The following is a 20,173-nucleotide window of genomic DNA, read 5'->3' on the forward strand; positions in this document are numbered from 1 at the left end:
TCGCTATCCGCAAATTTCTGTTGTATGCCGCAAGTGTGGCGCCGTAATTACCGACTATGCTGTCCGATCCCCGCTACGGCTTTCGTTGTTTGTTATGCTGAACTCTGAAACTGAAAGGCCCTGAAAGTGACTCGCTTGCAATGGACCATCAAATGCCAACAGAAATATAAGCACGCACTGTCGGAGCAAACGGCCAGTCCTTGAATGCTTTGACCAACTCTGCCCACTGTAGCATAGAGAGTTCTCGAGGATGAGTACAAGGGTCAATAACCCCCCTTGTCTTCTCAATGAGGACTTGAGAACCGGGACCCAGTGCACTAGGTAATTGTAAAATGCAGACTAAGCGAATCTAGTCGCAGGCGACGTACGAGATGGCCTTCGCTATAGGCGTTGCTCTTTGCACAAATAACCGCCTCAAGCAGTAGTCCCAGATCTCCATGTCTCCAGCTTCAATAAGCTGCATAGGAGATGATATAAAATTGCAGCGCCCTGCTATTTAAAGTAGTAGAGGCTCACCGGATTCTCCTTGGGTATCACGGAAACAGCGAGGAATGGTAAGCCAGCCCTATTGGTCGCGGTCGGAGATCTAATGGGGAAAAAATGGTCTCGATACGGCTGTAGCTCATCGTACAGTTGTTGCTGACAATCTACCATAGCATCTGCGACGGCGGTCAATTTACACCGTAATTGTAAATCTCTGGATACCAAACGCTTGGATTGACTGTGAGGAGAGCCATGTAAATACGAATGATGAGCGAGGTACCTGCCAGACGTGATCATTGAGTAGGAAGCTCATCGGGACGCGTCCGTATTTGAACAACCAATGTTGGTCCGGTATGAAACGGATGTACTGAGCAATGAGCTGTTCACCATGAACGTTGACCGGGAGATGAGTTATGTGTTGAAGTTGTGGGTGAACTGCAAGTACCAAATAATAACCTAAGTTTTCGGAACGGATAAGAATACGAAATGGGTACCTCCTGCATCCCACCCAATTTCACTGACCCCGTCCAGAAGACCCTGGCTACCAGCAATATCGTATGATTCCCAGTTCATTCCACTAGCAGGAATAACCTTTAAACGTGGATCTACCTCTTCGAGTGACTTCAAAGGAAATGTCAACGTTATGGGAGTGTCATAGTCTCGCCTTAAGTGCCCACCTCCAAATAGTTGAGGAACCAAGGATCTTCTTCGAGTACAATGAGTCTTTCTATACGCTCTTTTGGGAGCCTTAAGAGCGCCCTCGTCAGTTGTCCCGGTCCTTGGGGAAGCTGTCAGATGATGTGGTGGGGTGAGTGTAGAACAGAGTAGCACCTGGAAATGTCTCGATAATGACTTTGCCCTTGACACCATCCGGAACAAAGGCGTTTGCCACCTTATCAGCTGTACTTGGATTTGCTATTGAGACTCTTTTCTTGGTAGTTTTCAGTGTTGGCGGGAATAACGCTCGCCATTGGGAGACAGGAGGGAGCACGATTCTCTCTTCTGGCGGAGGTAGATCTTTTTGTAAATTCGTTTTCCTGATGGTTTTTCTCGCCACAGTAGAGTTGTATCGGATGTGTGAGTTCGGAACGAGCTTGAGTCGAACGATGAGCCTTGAGTAAAGTGACATGATCCCTAATTCGACGCGTGGTCGCGCCTTTCGTCGGTCTGAAAAGGCAGTATGCTGAGCGCTTCCTGAGCGCTTGAAAATTAGACGCAATGCTAGAGCTCATGTACTGGATTTCAAGATAACCCAGAGTCATAGATACAACATTTCACCAAATTCGCTTAACCATAGTGAACCTTGTCAAATCTTCCAGCCTGACTCTTCCTTTCTTGCCGTCACCGCCACCTGTCTCCACGTCGTCTCGTTTATTATCCAATAACGTTTTCAGCTCTCGATTGTAGATCTGTTCTTCCTTGCCTTCCCCAATGGGATCTCTACCAAAGTCATTTATCCTATCAGCCGCCTCTGTAGCCTCCATGCCGGCTCTCCTCCGCGTGGCATAGCTCACGAGATTCACACCGATAATGACCTTGATCACCACGAAACTATAGGTACCAAGACACGGTCAGTTGTTGGTGCTGTTATGCAAAAACGAAGCATACCAGAGCCAAAATAATATCGCCATAGTCACCCAGGTCAAACACCGTGTAATCTCTTCCAAGCTCAAGTTAGAAAGGGATCGAGAGGAGCCTTCAGATGGTAATGAGAGAAGAAGGCTTATTGATTGAGTGCCAATGAGAATAGCAAGGACCGCCAGGGGAAGGGAGGCAAAACCAAGTCTTCGTGCAACGAGAGGGGCTTGATCGACGTAAGTGTGCTTCCGTGCACCTCGTCTCCCCACAGCACTTCCGCTCGAGAGGTCCCGGCATAAGACGTCGGTGTATCTTTCGTACACCGAGGGTCTGATGTGGTTAAACTTGGTTATGAAAGCATGTTTTAGCCAATCTACGAGCATCTCGGAAACCATGACGGTTAGGACAGGCTATTTATGATGCATGAGTGTAAATTTCGGTCGCAAAGGCGCGGGACTCGCATAGGAAATTGTCCATAACACGTTGTTGCCTCTGACCCAACCAAAACTCTTCGGCAATATAAATCCCCCGGCAAAGTCGAATTCAGAGCCACTGAGCTCTATGAGATTCCTAAAGGCCACGACGGTAAGCATGAGGGCCAGCGAAAAACGCTCAACTATATCTGTTGAGGTTTCAAGTCAACTTATGCCATGACGAGACGGTGTCAAATGATCTACCAGCACAAGTAATCTGAAAGAGGTTATCCTTCTCGAATTTCTTGAACACGCTTCCTTTGATTTCGACGAATTGGTTCGACACAAGCAAAGTGAGCAAGGCATGATCGTACGAGTTGACAGCGACATTCAGTGCGATTAGTTGGTAAACCATCACAACAGTATGAGATACTATAGACTATAAGCATCGTGACTGCGAAGGGGAAAACTTATATGGCTCACCATTATAGATGAGGGCAAGCAAAAAGTATAGGATAGGACGAAATGTGAGCGTTGTCACCGGAGCTCTGTGTGATAGCGGTTCTAAAGTCGATCTAGAAAAGAGACAATCTAATATGTCTTGTCCTATCGAAGCACACAGACGGTCTGCAATCTGCGATGAATGTCAGTTATTGAGCCCAAAGGTGCAAATGGAAGCATGAGTACTTCGAGGGCGTTGAAGATGACATACAGTTTGATCGTATCCTGTCCGCGGATAAAGTGATATATTTTGCTCGCGTCAGTCAGAGGGTATAGAATAGCGATGGATGTAACGAGGAGCAGTGTTCGTAAAATGTCTGCTTTCTGCGACGGGGGCAGAGAAGGTGCAGAATGTGAGAACATATTGAGAAAGAGTCGAAAGGATCCCAAGGCAAACCGGATGGGCAATACGGTGAATGTATAGAGGAACGAATCAAAACACAATATGAAACCAAATCCTATGATCTGCAAATGCTCGTGTTAACCTTTGTCAATAGTCAGGGATTATACACACCTTCTCCACGGCCAACGGTATACTCAAGAAATTCGAGACGCGTTCCCATTTCAGTTCCTGGTGAGAATCAAAATCTGTGGCTAACAGCTCTTCTCGCAAGTAGTCCCACAGAGAAAAGGGTGGTAGGTCATTCTGATGACCTCCAGAGAGATGCACAGGCGAAGTAGGGGAGTCAGGCTCAGGTCTCAGTATCGGACTAGGAGGCCTGGAGGGTACAGGAGAAGGCAGAATTGGCGTAGGGGGCAAAGATGCGTAAGTGAGTGGAACTTTATTTGACCTCGTCAAACTGAACGTCCGTTGATCGTGCAGTTCAGGATCCTGTTCACCACCAAAGCCTTCGTCGACGTCATGTGCTCGCCCAGCATGGTCGACCTCGAGTATGTACTCGAAAGGTGCGGCTGATCTTGAACTCGAGGAATTTGAGCTTTGGCGACCTCGACTGCGGGGAGTTTTGATTGTCAACGGCGCGAATGGGTTGTTCCAGGCATCAGTCGATGATGAGCGTCGAAGTTTCCTTGACCGTCTAAGCGACATTGATGATGGTGGTCGACAAGCAAGCACAACGTGGAGAACCGCCGCTGCGCCGCACGGACCCCTGTCCTCGTCAATCCATGAACAAGCGCTCGGGCAATGGTGCCAGATTGTACATTACCGTGAGGACTGAGCATGCAATCATTGGCTCTTTCATGGTGTAAGAGATGGCGATTTTTCTTAGTCTTGGTCTGTTGTACTCTCCTCGTCAGCTATGGATACCTTAGCTATCGGCCCCCTTACCGACTGTACACCGAATTCACAAATAACGAAATCCAAATTGCACGAAATTTTCTCAAAGATCAGGTCAATCCCAAATTCGTCAAGTTCAAACAACTGCAAGGAGCTGGATTCAACAACCAGGTGCGTTTTAAGAGTTACCCTTACAGTTTTCTTGACAATGATTTCAAGGTTCAGGAAATACTTCTATTTCACCACCTATCCTTGATATCTTCTCGAATATACACCTATCAGCCCTTTATATGGCGTCCTCGGAATCAAGAACTTCCTCTATCCGTATTCCTTCCAGGTCCCACCAAATTTACAATCCCTTTCGCCCTCTTCAATGAAGTGTGTTCACCGGAGTCTGTAACCCATCATAGGATACTTGGCGATCACAATGACATCTGGCGTCTGACCCGGGAGATTCTGGAAGGCCCTGACCGTTGCATCGAGATCGACGACTGGATTCTTAACTGGAAGTGAGCAACTCTAGTCATTCCAACCCCGTAGTTACATCTCAACGGCTTCAACAGCTACTTGTCATCCCCTGCTCTTCAAAAAGTCTGGCCAGGATTCCAACACTATCTTTCTACACATTTCGAATGGTCTTCTCAAATTCAAGCCATCGTGGATCGAGCATATTCTACTCTGAACCTCCATTCTTCTGGGACTCACGGAGAGCCTTACATGGCATTGCACATACGTCGAGGTTTGTAGAATATCTCCTTTATCTTTCCGGGAGTGATTGTTAACCCTATTTTACAGGCGATTTCCCCGGACACTGCACATCCCTTGCTGACGTTGGTATGGGATTCACAACTTGGGCCACCCTCCCATCTCTCAACGACTCCATCCTTCCTCCAGCCCTTGACGCAAAAAATAAATCTTCGGTCATGGAGCATTGTTACTCCAGCCTTTCGCGAATACTCGATGCCATCGATAGACACGCGATTAAAAAATCTCACCTACGCGCGTTATACATTTTGCACGACGGTGCCATAGACCATCTTCCTGTCTACCTCGACTTGTGGAAACTTGAGGCAGCATTGAAGAACCCTACGCGCGCTCAGAGGGCTGGTTGGAAGAATGGTCCGATGAAACTCGTAATTGACTCTTCACAGGTCCCAATCAAGTGGGGCGAGAATGATTTCACTGTTGCTGTGGATGTGGAGCTTGCCAGGAATGCGGAAGTGTTCATTGGAAACGGCTACTCAAGTTTGAGCTCACAGATTGTGGCTTTAAGGCTGGGAACGAAGGAAGGGAAGATGGAAGACATCACCTTGCTCTGAGTGATCTGCACCTTTTTTCAATCCAAGTCTAGGTCTCCCGGATGCGGAAAAGTGCCATCGATGAAATGAAAAATCAGCTATGTATTATGTCAAACTTAACTACCTAACAATTTACCTACATTACTTACTGATACAAGAGAACGCGATGTTGTGAATACATACTATTTGGATAGATGACGGGAGAGTGAGGGAGGTGGGTAAAGAAAGAGAAACTGGAGGGAACGAGCGACGAGCAATGCTTAAAAGGGGGGGTACCAAGTGAGAAAGATAAAACGAGAAAAAGGCGGGTGGGTGTCTCGATCTGGTTGGAAAAATCGAGAGGGAGGTAATGAACGTGCGTGGCTGGACGAAAATGGGCACGAGGGAACTGAAGCGAAAGAGGAATAAGCACACCGCGAAATGAAGAACTTTGAGGAAGCGAAACGGCGTCACGGGGAATCCGAGCAGGAGAAACAGGAGAAACACTTGGAGAACAATGCCAATAGCCTATGCATATTGCCCATCAGTATACTTAGGACAGGTAGGAAGATAATGGTCCACCCTCCCAGCGATGTTGCCTGTTTCGTCGATCAGGACGGCACAACGACATTGTTTGTTTCTCGGTTTGTCCACTTCTTCTGGCTCTTCTAACAATAGATTATCACGGTCGTAGATGCCAACATTCTGAGGGACATCTGGGATGCGACGGAAACACACACAACCCAATTTGGGGTGCGGAATTAGACCCTTCCCGGTAGTGACCTTCCCTAGTTGGGCCACTGGCGTTGTGTTCAAGCGAACACTAGCACCAAGGCTATGAGTGGAGTTGGTTCGCGGTCGGGTTACAGCACGGTCGATGAAGAAGCTGGTCTTGTTCCTGAGGTTAGGCGGAGTTATTGAGGAACGAGGGAGCGACTTTGAAGGAGGGGGAGAATGGGATGGGATGGGAGGAAGAGGTTTATTAAAAAGGAGCGAGGACGGCGGTAAAGCCGTCTTTACGTGGCCTGCATTGGTGTTGGCATAGTTCCGAGCTAAGGGTTCGCGCTTAACACTGGGTACAGACTCCGAGACTACAAATTTCCTCTTCTTGGCAGTTGCGTTTGAAAGCAGAAGTTCACGTTTCTTCAGTGAAGATACCGAAGAAGTCGCGGTCCTCCTCTTCAAGCGTTGTTGTTCCACCATATGTTCCAATTTCGGAAGAAGAGGAGGTAGTTCTTCGTGAGGGGGGTAGACAAGTATGCGATTATCAGCCATGCGCGGCTCAGACGGGAAAGCGAGGGCATATGTTTCGATTTCCTTGACCTGCCCATGCGTGGGAGGCGCCGGAAATAGGTCGAGGAAGAACTGATCCAGATACATGGGGGGAGGCGTACGAGGACGAGTCAAATAATTTACATCGGATAAAGGCGCCTCGGTCTCATTTCCGCCGACAGAGTAAGACTTGGTGTGAGTGCATGGCAGGACGGGACCAAATTGTGTGGCCGGAAAACTGATGTCAGAAGTTTTTACAGCACGCTTCAGTTTAGAAGGGGAACTGGTTGGGATTTGAGCGCAGGAATCCTCGTCATGAGAGTCTTCGTGTTCAGGACGCTCCTGGCTCTCGGACACGGAGTTTTTACTGTGAGGTGAAGTCTGTCAAAGTGACATAAGATGAGAGATCAAAAACCTCACCGCTTGAAGACACGTTTGATACGGTTCATGCAGAGGGAGAGGGACAGAAGGCGAATCGTAAGTATATGGAAGGGAACATGGAACGACTCACGGTTTATAAAGCCACAATCCATATTTCGGATTTCATTGTCTTCAGCCCGGAGTTAACATTAGGGAGCCTTGATTTTCGTTCCCAGAATCATAAACCCAAAAGTGCCGCTACAGACAATGGGTACCTGTCCGTCTTGAAGGACTTGCGCAAAGATTGATGGGCCAGCTGAGGACTCATGGGAGGTATCGCCCCATCAGCACGGACTGAGGATCGGCTTTGTTGGATGAGTACCATTCTTAACCTAGACAGATGCTCGTTCTCGAAGTAACGAAAAGCAAAACCCATGAACTTGGCGGGTAGAACTGACGGTTCTGCGGTGGACTATCAAGGCAAATGAAACTTGAGAGAGCTCCGAGCAAGCTGAACATTGAGTTGTAAAATATCAAGCCAGGACAATCAGGGAAGACGTGAATATGCGAAGTGATCGAAGATCACGTGACTGTCAAAGCTGGACCAAGGCCTCGTGTGTGTGGCAGTGCCCGTGTGAAAGCTTACAATAAACTGCGCAGTTTCTCTTTCTTTTTTTTTTTTTGTTTCTGTAGTTTACTAAGACGCACGAGTTTCTCTTTTTCCCCGCTCACCCATTCGTCGACGTGGTCTCTGATACTTTTTGTGAGTTTTTCATCCCTCTTCAGCCTCATTCTTTACCATGATGTATATCTTATCTTTGAATGGCTAGCGGTTCAACTGCCATGCTGCCTTCAATCATACCATCTTTCGGGACTGAACGTCGAACGTCGATTCTTTTCCTATTGAACATCACTCACTTTCCTTCCTACAGGTCTTGTGTACTTGGTAGGATTGTTTTCTCTTTTGGAAGGAACCGGTCGGTCTATAACCGACAACTCCATTGTTAGCGCAATCTCAAGGTTGTTTAATATCCCCGTATTTTAACGTGCCCATGTCTTTGTATAGACGACTATAAACGCATATCAATGGATTTTAGTTTCACGCGGACGCCGAGCCAGGCAATTCCACCAGCACATTGCATCAGATCTCAGATCTCAGGCTCCATACCACCCAGCCTAGTGAAACGACAGTCAAGTGATGTTCAAAGCATTGGGTGACATACCATCTGTAGATGACACGGGCATCCCTGTCTCTGCAACGAGGATCGCCAGAAGCTTCAGTATATGCAGGCAAGGCCGAGTCTGCCAACACTAGTCTCGCGTCAACTCTTTTCGCGGCCTCGATCGCGAGACCCATATCTTTTTTCATTAATTGGATCTGAAGCGACATTAGAACCGGGTATGGTGTTTAAGATGCTATACTTTGACCTTGAATCCCCCCTCGTAACCCCTACTCGTTACAGCGTCAGGACAAACTCCTGGTACCGGGTTGACTGTTGAATTAACCCAATTTCCCCCGGAACTCGTCTTGAAGCATCCGCTCAGTACTTTGGGATCGATACCCAAACGCATGCCCAAGTTCATGGCTTCAGCTGTGGCAAGGGTCACCATGCTCGAGAGATAGTTGTTGCTGAGTTTTGCTGCCAATCCGAGGCTGCGCCCTCCTACGGGATATACGGACGTTCCCATAAAGCTGAAAAGCTGCTTCAAAATTGGAAAAAGGCGATCATCCTCGGATGTTCCGACCATGAAGGTCAGCGAACCCTTCTCAGCTCCTATGGTTCCTCCAGAAACCGGCGCGTCGTAAAACAAAGCCGGTGCGTCTGGGCTGGATTTCTCCACTGCGTCCCCAACTATTAGGGACGTTTCAATATCTATAGTAGAACTTGGCCAGATTCAAAATAGTAAGGCCAGGAAATAATCGTTTGCCAATCGAATCAACCCACCAATCTACGAATAGCTTTCCTGCCGTGTTCGCGCTCAGAGCGCCTGTGTCTGGAGTAAGATAAACTTGCTTGACATGGGTTCCTAGTCTCCTAGTCAGTAATCGTTCAGTGCACCAAAGCTTATATGTTTGACCTTCAGGCACGATCGAAATCATACACTCCTGCTCTCTGCTTAGTGGTTTTCACACAAAAAAAGACTTGCTCGCCCTCACCGAATTCTCAGCAACCTCCCTTGCGTTCTGTGCTATTGATATCGGCATAGATCCCTCACTCTCACTGACAAACCGCTGGGTCGCCTCTTCGTTTACATCAAACACCCATAGCTCGCATCCCGCAGGTAACTTCTGTCGAAGTTGATTCGCCATTGGGTACCCCATAGCACCCAATCCGACCCATCCGAAACGACTTGGAAGTGATGTTAGCATAGTCACCAAGGGAGGAAACGTAGGAGCCACCGCCCGTTGCCGCTTCTCAGGAGTCTCATGAGAATTTCATGATAAGTCAGAATCTGAAAGTCACAAGTCCAGGATCTGATTCTCTGAACCATCTTCTATCCTTCCAACATGCCAGACGAACACGCTCATAAAGCAATTTACGATGAAGGAATGGTGGTTAGGCGAAGGGTGATGGTACGTTCATGCTATCACCAACCTCTATCTGTATGCTGACAGCTCGTATCTGGAGGGAGACGAATATGTGGATAATCAACTGAAAAAGGTTATTTCTATCCTCCAACAAAATTTGTCCGAATCGACTCGTTACACAGGGCGTCTCCGAATTCATGAAACCCATGCAAGAGGTAAAAGTTATACTATCTTCAATCGGTGACGCTCATTTCAAAGTATTTACAGTTGACTACAGAAGTGGACTTTCTTGTAAACCACTGTGAGGTTGTTGACTTACTTTCGAGAAGGTCGCTTGGGGCACCATCTGGACCAGGCCTGGATTGGAGCTGAAGCAAAGAAGTCTTATAAACATTGCATTACTCGCGTACCAAGCCAAGGACGTCGAGGTTTGTTCTTTTCTTCCCTCCGGTGTGAACGGGTCTCACGAAGGGCACCACTAGTTGGCAGCACATATCAGGTAAGGGATGGCGACGAAATAACGGCTTGTATGCTAAGTTATCTACCGCTAGGGGTGCAGTCGTCAATGGTGCTTCGGAGATCGAAATCCGCGAGACTTTGCTGCACACAGCTGTTTATTGTGGCATTCCGTGAGTTCGTTCAAGCTTGGTCGATATCGTCCCTTTGCTGACGATACCACAGCACGGGTATGCAGAGCTTTCGAGTTGCGGAAGAGGCGTTGAAGAAGCTGAAAGCAGAAGGTCTAATGAAATAGTGGTCAAACCTTTTAGCTATGCTTCTGTCAACCTTGACCAAGTATTGGACTTGCTGCGATAATACACCTCATTCGTGGAATAAATCTAGCCATACCGCCATGGAGAGGATCCATACCCTTATAGGCTGCTTTCGGAGCATACCCCTAGAATGGGGTTTACCGAGATGTCGATGGACGAAAGAACAAAGATAGAAAATCCAATAATTCGCATCATTCAAAACATACAAATAGCATAGATGCCAGCTTGTCAGACTTGCTCGAACTAATCTTCGAGATCGTCCTCCAAACAAGAATGATCAAGCCAACGCAGGGTTCACGAGCTTCAAATTCGGTTCATCCAAGACATGCGGGAACGGCATATTTGGGGTGGGTTGCAACCAATTCTTGGCGTCATACAACGCTCTTGGTGGAGACTCGATCATGTGGAAGGTGTACGCAAATCGCGTCTTGTTACTCGTATTCCGTTCCGACTTATGGAGAACAGACCCATGGATCAAGACCAAATCGCCTAAAGGAGGCAATTAGACCGCGACAGAAAAAGCAAAACACCTAGGGCCTACCGGGTGAACACGCTTCGAGAACATATTTCCCTTGAGAAGCCGCGGCGTATTGCGCTTCCATTTCAGGCGTTGCGAGAAATTCAAAGCCAGTCCCACCAGTGGGAAGTCGAACGAATCGTTTGGTAATGGGAGCCTTTAAGTGGGAGCCAGGTAGAAAGGAAAGAGCGCCGTTTTCGGGCGTGCAACGTTCCAACGCTATCCAGAACCCTAGTGCTGATGGTGGATCGGTGTACTAGTTATGGGGATCAAGCTTAAAGCAATGATAGCATTCAGATTACGGGATTGATCACCACTTACGAGGAAAGTTCTGAGAAAATATGCCATCAGTCAACGAACGCCATTGAAATAGAAATACACACGAGTCATTGTGTTCAGGGACTGGGTTGATGAAGAAATGAGAGCTATTCTCGTGTTGTACAAGTAAACAGGAGAATCCTTACCCTCTCCTCCAATTTCAGGTTGCTTTGTTATGACCATGGACTGTAGGGCTGGGAGAATACCATTCGCTCGTGTGAACACACGAATCGTGAAAAAATTCGCGTACCAACTGGATCGACATGAAATTTTAAATCCCGAACAAGAGATTGAATCCGTTCGTTCTGCAGTGTGACTCTTCTGAATAGAGGATCAATCTCGTGAAGTCCTAGATTTCCACCACCGGTCAAGGTTATAAATATTGGTTATCGAGAAGTAAGTACTCACCATGGCCAATCTTGTTCACAGCCTGTTGCTTCTCCCTCGTCAAATTGCCATCCTCATCTAATGCGCCTTCCTCTAGGAAGAAACGGCTTAAGTAGCGTAGCAACGGTCAATGAGACTGGAACGCCTGGAAACCAATTGAACGATAGAATACGAACATCTTGTCTCCGGAAGTCAAGAAATAGTCGTCACCGACGTGATTTTTGTCGCTAGTTGTAAACTTGGTCTAATATGAGGTTGAGTAATGGCAGCTTTGAGCTATTAGAGACAGGTGCGGACCAAAGGGTGATTCTCGATTGGGAACTCGAACAAGAGCTGTTTGGCACGAGCTAATAAGACTTCTGCCTCCGTGCAATCAAGAAAGCCAGGTATGAGAAGATATCTGGAATAGAGTTGCGTCTCCGTCAGTCGACCATCTACGGTCTGTATACCGGACTAGGACGCCCAGTCTCACCCATCTCGGTTGAACTGGGTTACATGTACATGACCGTTTCGTGAGAATGCGAATGAACGAATGTTGGGGGACTGACTTGTTCAATTTGTTCTTCAGTCAGATACTCAGGCATTGAATATGAGAATGAGGCTACGACAATCGGTGACAATCGGTATAGTTCGATTTATTAGATAATGACGCAAATTATTGCTGAAACATATGTTAGGTCACGTTCAAAGAATGTCCCGACTTATAACAATCATGTAACGACAAGGTCAATGCAAAGCTTGGCCTGGAAACGCCAACTGATGCTACGAAGCTGTCTCCCCATCATCGACATCAATGTTTTCTCCATTCTTCAATCGTTTGATATAATGGTCGATCTTTGCTTTGTGAATGCGATGATGTTCTTGCCACCCTTTCCATGGATGATGCGGATGCTTGGGTTCCATCGATTAGTCATTGACCGTGAAACATCGGACGCAGAGATATATATTGTTCATACCTGACGACCGAAGGTTTGAAAGACCTTATCAGAGGTCCCCTCCGGCTGATTACAAAAGTAATTCGCAAGTAAAACATCGTCTTCACGACTGTACCGCATCTTCTTGTCGGGCCGTGAGGGTACAGATTGATCATCACCGTCCGCCCGCTCAAGCTCGTGCTTATGTCGCCGCCAGTACTTCATCCAAGATGCACGGGAATGGTGGGGTGCCTGTCAGATAGTGTTATTGAACGGGAACACAAGTTTTTTCGAGCACACACTTTCGCAGCAACGTCTTTCCAGAATGCCACCATATCAAGACGTCCTTGAGCCTTTCGGTACTCCATAAATCGAACCAGGAATGCCACGTCTTCATCCGTGAAAGCGACACCTTTTCCCGTCGTGCTCCGGTACAATGCTCTGGGAGGGGTTGGCGACCGATTTCGTGTTCGGGCATCTGATTGGATTCGACCCTGGGCAGCTTCGGTGGTTCCGGGTCCAGGTTCAGGTCCAGCCTGCATACCCACTTCGTCCTCCAAATCATTCTCCCCGCCATCGGGATGAGGCGATTCAGTGCGATCGGGATTCATGGCATATCCACCCAGACGGATTTGGTGCTTGTTGCAATATCTCCGCCATGAATAGAATCTACAACGCAGTAATTAATCCTGTCCATGTTACGCGAGGCACTGAGCATACGTGTGATGAGGAGCCTTAATGGCTATGCGTTCACATATCTCCCGAAGACTAGACATATCCGGATTAATTTTTTTCAAATGCGATAATCATGATATGATAGAACCACTCACCTCAGCACCAGACCTTGTTCCTGGCAGTAGTCGATGTATTTTTTGAGATAGACAATATCATCTGCCGTGAACAAGTTGCCACCGTAGGTGCTTTTAACAACGCGTGTCGGAGGAGTGGGAGACCTCGCAGGTGGGTTCCTGTTCACGACCAAGGACGAAGGTGGGGCAGCCGGAAGATTCTGGTCATCGCCATAAGCACAGTGAGACAAGAGGTAGAATAGGCCGAAAACATACCAAAACTGTTCGGTTACGTTTCCGTCCACGGCCCCTCTCCGGAACCTGAACTTCAGATGGTCGAACAGGTTCTGATGAGGGCCCGACAATGGGAACGGGTGCTGGGGTGGGGGAAGATGAAGCAGGTGGTGGTGGTGATGGCTGAGACTGTGATGACGGTTGACCGGCAGTCGATGCTGGGGGATCAGGATCATCCAGATAATTGCTTGCTGCGGCCGCTTGGTCGTAAGTCTGATCGTACTAACAATTAAAACGTATCGGTCACTTAGGATTCTCAAACTCCTGATGACCTGAAATGGCCTACATCATAATATGCTTCGCTGGTGACCCATCCCGCCTGGTCATCTCGATACCTGTAGTCATAATGGGCGCTAGCCACCAATGGATCTCCTGCATGGCCATTACTAGAATCATAAGCCTCCCATGTATCCTCACGGTACGGCGGTCGCTGGATCATAGTCGGCTGTGCTGTGGGTAAATGATCGTGTTGGGGCGGAATAGTCCCTCCTGGCCAGTTCGGAGCGGTTGGGGGTGGGTGAGTATACATGGGATACGGGAAGTGACTTTGCGTTTGGGCGGCATGAACCATTTGCTCTACAGTTGCAGAATCCAGAACCTGTGGATGCAGAGTCGGCGCAGGGGGTGAAATGATTCGTACGCTTTGATCTAGGTCTATCGGACGTGAAGTGGTTGGAACATCGGGCGCTGGAGGAGCAGATAGGATCTCGGTAGATTGATCACTGGCAAGATTGTTAGAAAAAGTCCCAATGCAAACTCGAATGAGTGCCCCCGTACGTTTCATTCCCAGTGACCTTACAGCCAGCCCAATTCGTATGAAAGGTTTGTAACTGGCCGGCTCTGATACATTCACTAATCCAACGCACGTCCAACACTATCTTTCCCCTCTTTCCGGAGTACTGTCGAAACAAGTTCTGTCCTGAAGGTTTCAAAGGGTCCACTGGAGGTGAAATGAAACTGGGGTTGAGCAATAGAAAACTTCTGGGAAACGCGCACCTAAAATACACGGAACGCCACTATATCCTGGTGATATACTGCCACCATGTTTCTGTTGGGGAAGGGGTCAATAAAACACGTAAAATATAATCGAAATCTGAGGAGGGAAGGACCAAAAAATCAGCTGAAGCAATAACGAACCGTGACGAGGGCTACTAGGTTATCTCTATCCTGGACATCTTTCTCAATGTAAACAGGTAGTGGTGTACCCAGCATGGTATCAACAAAGATATCGGAGAGGGTAGTATCTTGAGCATCCTGCTGGACGGATGGGAGAAAACGAGGTGCCATGGGTCTTGCCCTCAAGGCCTCTAAAGCGCTACGGTAATGGTGGTAGGAGTCCTACTCCCAAATTACGGTAAATATCACGTGGTTGATTACGTAAGGAATCGTCTTTGGCGCCCGCAAGAACTCCTCATGACATTTCCAAGGACACCTTTCCAACCTTTCATCCAAACTTATATCCTTATGATTGACATAATTATTTAATATTATAACCATCCAACGAACATTGTGATACTTTATCAAACTATACTTAGTTGGCATCAATTTGATTAACATTGAATCCTACGCCATTCTTATGGTTTCAAGTGGGCATGCCCGCCACAGCTGACTTGCACTTTGAACCAAGCACGCACGGTTCAACGAGGATTTGCTAGTGATGGAAACACCTTCCACCGATACCCACTCCACTCTTCACTTTCGCTAGCGACAGATTTTGATTGGCAAAATCATTCCCGTTGCTTGATCGCTGATATCCGAGACGCTGGGAATCGCAAGAGGTTGCTCGAAATCCGTGCAAGACAGGGTCCACAGCAGTCCATTCATGTTTCAGCCCAATAGTCGTTGTGACAGGGGCGCCGCTTGACGTGGCTAGACTCGATAATGAATGCCGCTGCGTTTGAACGAAAGGTTGGAGGCGATGTGCTGGCTCATGGATTACACTGCTGGACATCCGGACATCCTGACATCCGTGCAAACTGGACTTGACTGATGGACGATAAAAAAAACAAAAAATTACAGGAATTGAAACAGCAATGTCTGCATTGGGACGATGAAAACGAAGGTCGCCTACTTTGATTGACGATAGGCGATTGATGGTAGCAGAAGTGGTCTGTAAGCTCTCTCTGAGACCCCGAGTAAAGCGAGGGCGTCTGAGCACTACAAGCAGATGCTAGTGAGTGGGAACGAAACGTTGTATGCAATGCGATACCGTACAGCGATTGAAGCTGCCAAACAGATGCCAACAAAAGTTGCCGTGGTTGCACACGCGGCTTACATAATAGCAAACAGCTCCCACAATTGACAGGGTCGCCCTTTCTTCAGTACATCACACCCCTTCACCTCACCTCCTCCCCCCCGCCATGGCGTCTGTCGCAGGCCGCAAAAAATCAATCGTCTCTGGCACGGGGCTGCAAATCGAAACTCCAGTCGCAAATAATACCCTTCTCAACCAGGCTGCCATCACTTCTCTCTACCAAGAATGTTCTCGCCTCAAAGCCCGTCTAATGCGTCTTCGTGGTTTCGACTACTATTTCTCTCTCGTCGCTGCTTCGGATAGTCGACAGTCGACAGACCCCGTTACCCAATTATGGGATCTTTTCTCTTATGGCATTCCCCTTTGCTACATCTTCGACCTTCTTCCTGAAGACAAGGGTTTCAATAAAATCAACAATTCAGAATTCGAGCAGGGGGCATACGAGGTCAATCCAGATCGTGTCAAAAAGCGGGCTATTGCCCTCTTCAGCATGCAGATCAAGGACGTCACAGATCGAATACCTGAAGTGGAGCAGTTCATGGTTACAGATCTGTGGAATAGAGGTTCGACAGATGGTTTAGTGAAGGTGTGTCTACTTTATCTTATGCTATCCTTTGCCTCTCATCTTCTCTCATTTACTCTTTGCTATTTAGGTCATCAAGACGGTTAAGGCCATCGTCGATCATCTCCCAGAAGATGCTTGGGAAGACGTCCCCCCATCGCCCCCATACTTGTCTTCACATGACTCACACGACTCTCTCTTCTTGGACGCTTCATCACCATCAGTGCCTTCCAACGCCCGGGAGACCGCCAGAAACAACATAGTTCGAGAGATTGTCGAGACTGAACGGAAATATGTTCAAGATTTAGAGATCATGCAGGCTCGTGATTCCGTCCTTATTGTTGACGTCCTTTGTCCTGATATAGGTTCATCACATTCAGAAATATGCCACTGCGCTCTCCCAGAGCAATATCATCGACCAAGACACAATACATTTCCTCTTCCCGAATCTGAACAAGCTGCTTAATTTCCAACGTAAATTCCTTATTCGCCTTGAGGGGACAGCGGAATTACCGTGGCATGAGCAGCGCTGGGGCCAGCATTTTCTGGATAGCGTGAGTACATTCCCCATGTAAAGAAGTCCCATTGTTTGCTAATCGTGCTCGTCCTTTTGTTTTCGGTACAATAGGAAGAAGACTTCTGCGTTTACGAACCCTATTGCGCTAATTACACCGCTGCTTCTGATCTCATGCTCACTAATGAGCAGAGTCTTGCTGTGAGTCTTTTCCATCCATGGCAACGCCCCTCCCTCTTGGCAATTTCCGACCACATGTTCAAACATATGTCAACAGGCTCTCAATCACCTGATCAATGTCAAGGGCGAACTGCCCGCCTTCCTTATCAAGCCAATCCAAAGAGTTTGCAAGTATCCCCTCCTACTCGATGTAAGTCATCTGTACAGCCTCAAATGTTCCCCGATTTATTGAGTCCTCGTCTAGTCTCTTATCAAGGCGTCGTCAGATGACGACTATCCACATCTTGCTGAGCTCAAAGCTGGTTCCGAAGCCGCAAAAAGAATCACAGACAAGATCAACGAAGCACAGCGGCAGGCCGAAAACGAGTTGACTGTGAAGAACCTCCAATTACGCGTCGAGGATTGGAAGGGTCACCATCTCGAGAATTTCGGACAACTTCTGCTAGACGACATCTTCATCGTTACAAAGTCCGACATCGACCGAGAGTATCATGTTTTCCTATTCGAGAAGATCATACTCTGTTGCAAGGAAGCATTACCAGTGCCTGCGAACGGTCGCAAGGTTAGCAAGAGCAATTCTATTCTCAAGAAACAATCGACATCTATGCCTCTCACCCCCGGTATACCCGGCCAACCTCAGAAGAAAAACACCCCGCTGTTACTCAAGGGTCGCATCTTCCTTGGAAATGTCACTCAGGCCGTGCCAACGCCTTCCCGAAACTCAGCATGTAAGCAAATTTCCCTTGTATCGTATCTTGTTACTCAACCTCTAATTTGACTATCTTCTTAGTTTCCGGCATTCCCACACAATACCCGCTTGCAGTCTGGTGGAAAGGAGATGACGATCTTGAGTTTTTCACCCTTCGTTGCAAGCGAGAAGATCAAATGCGGCAATGGGAATCGACGATTAACCGATTGATCCGGGAGTCTGCACAACGTCGAGCCAGCGAACGAGGTCTTTCTCGGGTCATTACTAACAGCACGAATCCCAGACTCGACCGAAACGCCAACCAACCCTATCCTCTCCCACCTCAAAACATTACAAATGTATACAGCCGTAACCGCGGTGACAGCGTTTACGAAAGGGAGCAACCGCATAATGCTGTTCCATATGGTGTCGGGCCTCAGGGATACCCTCCTCACGATGCTTTCGAGTCGGAAGCAGACGACGAAGATTATGAAGATTATCCTGCCACCAATACGTACGCCAGCACCTCAGGACGGGGAACACCTATGGGAAGTGTGCGAAAAGGAATACCCGGGCTACCTGCTGAAAGGACGTATTCGGAGACGATGCTTGACGGTCCATACAACATCAGATCTGGGATGCCACCACCTCCACCACCCTTAAACATCAGACCGGTAACCCCTCGCCTCAACTCCAACATTAGCAACATGAGCGCCAATAGCGACTCGAGTTTCGGCAACAGCACACGCCAACGGTCACAACCTCCTCCATTGCGTAGCCAATTTAGCTCTAACAAGTTGAGAACGACTGGCGAGAGTGGAGATTATAGGAATGGAATCCCGCCTACACCTGCACCGGTGAACCGCTCAAGGAGTGCCAGTCAACCGTCAGCATACATTCCGAAGAGTGCTCCACCACCTCTGCCTACTACTCAGTGGGATCCACGATCGAACCCTTTAGTTAGCAGTAGTAAACGAGGAAGTGGATCGAGTCAGTCCACGGGTGACAGCTCTGACTATTCGCCCAACTCGTCATCTCCTATTACGCCTTATGGTTCTAGCGAATCTTCGCTCGCTCTTCGGCCTTCACGGTCACTGGTTTTCGAAGGTGGCGTTGGCCGATCGCAACCTGTGAAAGTGAAAGTTCATTTCCATGAGGACATCTTCGTGATACAGGTGCCTATCGTAACGGAGTACGACGACCTAGTTGAGAAAGTGGGTCGCAAGATTCGACTCTGCGGACCACGTCGTGAAGACGGTCCATTGCGCATCAAGTACAAGGACGAAGAAGGCGATATGGTTTCTTTAGGATCGACAGAAGATGTTCAAATGGCTTTTGAACAGTATAGACCCGGAGGACAAGTCATTCTCTACGTGACGTAGCCGCTCTCTTTCGCGTCGCTCTGATTCTTCTTCTGGTGGATTAATTCGGGTTTACTTTGGTCTCCTGCGCATGATTATGTTCCATATTCCACCCATTCACAATCTTTCCCTCATCCTCGGCGACCCCCTCATCCCTTCTATGCCCCCTCGCGATTACCATAGACTTTCTTGACTCTCACATTCGTTATCTTCACTTTCCATTTGTACCATTCGCTTCGGTCATTTTCATATGCATCAACTACATTCCTTCATGTCTGTTTCCTCTACATTCTAACACACATTCGTTTTCTCTCCTCCATCGTCTATTTCTATGACTATAACCCCCCTTCCATTGCATCAATTCCTCGCCCTTCCCAATACTCTTCACCCAAGGGGGGAGACTTAATACCTTTTTCGCGTATTATATCTCTGCTATCTAAACTGTTCTTATCGTTTTTGCCTCTCTTTGTTTCGTCCCGCCTTGTTATCCTCTGTTCTCTCCTCGGATTTTGTGGTGACAAGCCCTGGGAAAGGCCTGTCTTTTTCTGGATTATCTTTCTTTTCTATTCATGTATTTTATTAGACGCAATGCTCAAGCACTCAATACGAACCTGACCTCCGATGAGATAACAAATAGGGAGACCGGGACGTACATGAGTAGATACATGCCTACAATACGGACATCAGATCTCCGAATGACCCCATAACTGTTCCGCCAGAAACTTCGAGAAGACCAATCCCGGGGTAGTTAATGCATATTATTATATTAGGGAATTCCATACTGTGTACAATAAGATCTGTGCAACTTCCGGAACCCACGGTGATATTTTACACAGATCTTCACACCATTTCCAGGTGTACCCAGGCGTAACTCTAAACTCAACGTGAAGAAATCAACTGAAATTCTGCCTCCTGAGAACTGGAGGCCCACCCGGTCAGTGATCACTCCAAACCCCCTGCATAACTGCATCG

The 20,173-nt window shown here is 47.8% G+C and overlaps 9 protein-coding genes across 9 annotated transcripts; 3 read left to right on the forward strand and 6 right to left on the reverse strand.

Moving 5' to 3' along the window:
- Positions 1-148: 148 nt before the first annotated feature.
- On the reverse strand, positions 149-1,612 carry E1B28_010117 (uncharacterized protein; the record flags this gene model as incomplete). Its single annotated transcript, XM_043155069.1, has 7 exons — positions 149-317; positions 369-457; positions 517-711; positions 764-918; positions 978-1,104; positions 1,161-1,261; positions 1,315-1,612. The coding sequence occupies 7 exons, from the start codon at positions 1,610-1,612 to the stop codon at positions 149-151; spliced, it is 1,134 nt and encodes a 377-aa protein (XP_043007530.1).
- Positions 1,613-1,705: 93 nt separating this feature from the next.
- E1B28_010118 (uncharacterized protein) lies at positions 1,706-4,048 on the reverse strand. The gene is made up of 7 exons (XM_043155070.1): positions 3,490-4,048; positions 3,162-3,440; positions 2,958-3,108; positions 2,739-2,906; positions 2,523-2,683; positions 2,092-2,471; positions 1,706-2,034 (listed from the first exon to the last, which is right to left on the reverse strand). Exons 1-7 carry the CDS (start codon positions 4,021-4,023, stop codon positions 1,758-1,760), a joined length of 1,950 nt encoding a protein of 649 aa, XP_043007531.1. The 5' UTR covers positions 4,024-4,048; the 3' UTR covers positions 1,706-1,757.
- A 38-nt stretch (positions 4,049-4,086) lies between these two features.
- Positions 4,087-6,541, forward strand: E1B28_010119 (uncharacterized protein). The gene is made up of 4 exons (XM_043155071.1): positions 4,087-4,383; positions 4,432-4,721; positions 4,776-4,951; positions 5,008-6,541. Exons 1-4 carry the CDS (start codon positions 4,156-4,158, stop codon positions 5,529-5,531), a joined length of 1,218 nt encoding a protein of 405 aa, XP_043007532.1. The 5' UTR covers positions 4,087-4,155; the 3' UTR covers positions 5,532-6,541.
- E1B28_010120 (uncharacterized protein) lies at positions 6,018-7,210 on the reverse strand (the record flags this gene model as incomplete). The annotated part of the gene is made up of 2 exons (XM_043155072.1): positions 6,018-7,128; positions 7,182-7,210. The coding sequence occupies 2 exons, from the start codon at positions 7,208-7,210 to the stop codon at positions 6,018-6,020; spliced, it is 1,140 nt and encodes a 379-aa protein (XP_043007533.1).
- A 603-nt stretch (positions 7,211-7,813) lies between these two features.
- E1B28_010121 (uncharacterized protein) lies at positions 7,814-9,614 on the reverse strand. Its single transcript, XM_043155073.1, has 6 exons — positions 9,280-9,614; positions 9,201-9,228; positions 9,068-9,149; positions 8,550-9,006; positions 8,345-8,499; positions 7,814-8,297 (listed from the first exon to the last, which is right to left on the reverse strand). Exons 1-6 carry the CDS (start codon positions 9,490-9,492, stop codon positions 8,270-8,272), a joined length of 963 nt encoding a protein of 320 aa, XP_043007534.1. The 5' UTR covers positions 9,493-9,614; the 3' UTR covers positions 7,814-8,269.
- Positions 9,615-9,630: 16 nt separating this feature from the next.
- On the forward strand, positions 9,631-10,405 carry E1B28_010122 (uncharacterized protein; the record flags this gene model as incomplete). Its single annotated transcript, XM_043155074.1, has 8 exons — positions 9,631-9,696; positions 9,752-9,784; positions 9,834-9,866; positions 9,919-9,957; positions 10,026-10,079; positions 10,134-10,150; positions 10,203-10,280; positions 10,333-10,405. The coding sequence occupies 8 exons, from the start codon at positions 9,631-9,633 to the stop codon at positions 10,403-10,405; spliced, it is 393 nt and encodes a 130-aa protein (XP_043007535.1).
- A 296-nt stretch (positions 10,406-10,701) lies between these two features.
- Positions 10,702-12,230, reverse strand: E1B28_010123 (uncharacterized protein; the record flags this gene model as incomplete). The annotated part of the gene is made up of 11 exons (XM_043155075.1): positions 10,702-10,913; positions 10,966-11,197; positions 11,263-11,272; positions 11,325-11,343; positions 11,406-11,453; positions 11,510-11,608; positions 11,668-11,753; positions 11,823-11,890; positions 11,944-12,046; positions 12,119-12,132; positions 12,195-12,230. The coding sequence occupies 11 exons, from the start codon at positions 12,228-12,230 to the stop codon at positions 10,702-10,704; spliced, it is 927 nt and encodes a 308-aa protein (XP_043007536.1).
- A 178-nt stretch (positions 12,231-12,408) lies between these two features.
- Positions 12,409-14,929, reverse strand: E1B28_010124 (uncharacterized protein; the record flags this gene model as incomplete). The annotated part of the gene is made up of 10 exons (XM_043155076.1): positions 12,409-12,537; positions 12,603-12,812; positions 12,863-13,229; positions 13,281-13,328; positions 13,391-13,569; positions 13,625-13,864; positions 13,929-14,364; positions 14,420-14,582; positions 14,639-14,690; positions 14,780-14,929. 10 exons carry the CDS (start codon positions 14,927-14,929, stop codon positions 12,409-12,411), a joined length of 1,974 nt encoding a protein of 657 aa, XP_043007537.1.
- Positions 14,930-15,925: 996 nt separating this feature from the next.
- Positions 15,926-19,981, forward strand: E1B28_010125 (uncharacterized protein). The gene is made up of 7 exons (XM_043155077.1): positions 15,926-16,482; positions 16,550-16,777; positions 16,839-17,012; positions 17,087-17,173; positions 17,250-17,342; positions 17,397-17,880; positions 17,943-19,981. Exons 1-7 carry the CDS (start codon positions 16,003-16,005, stop codon positions 19,220-19,222), a joined length of 2,826 nt encoding a protein of 941 aa, XP_043007538.1. The 5' UTR covers positions 15,926-16,002; the 3' UTR covers positions 19,223-19,981.
- Positions 19,982-20,173: the final 192 nt, after the last annotated feature.

This window comes from Marasmius oreades, chromosome 6, assembly GCF_018924745.1.
Source record: "Marasmius oreades isolate 03SP1 chromosome 6, whole genome shotgun sequence".
NCBI lineage: Eukaryota > Fungi > Basidiomycota > Agaricomycetes > Agaricales > Marasmiaceae > Marasmius > Marasmius oreades.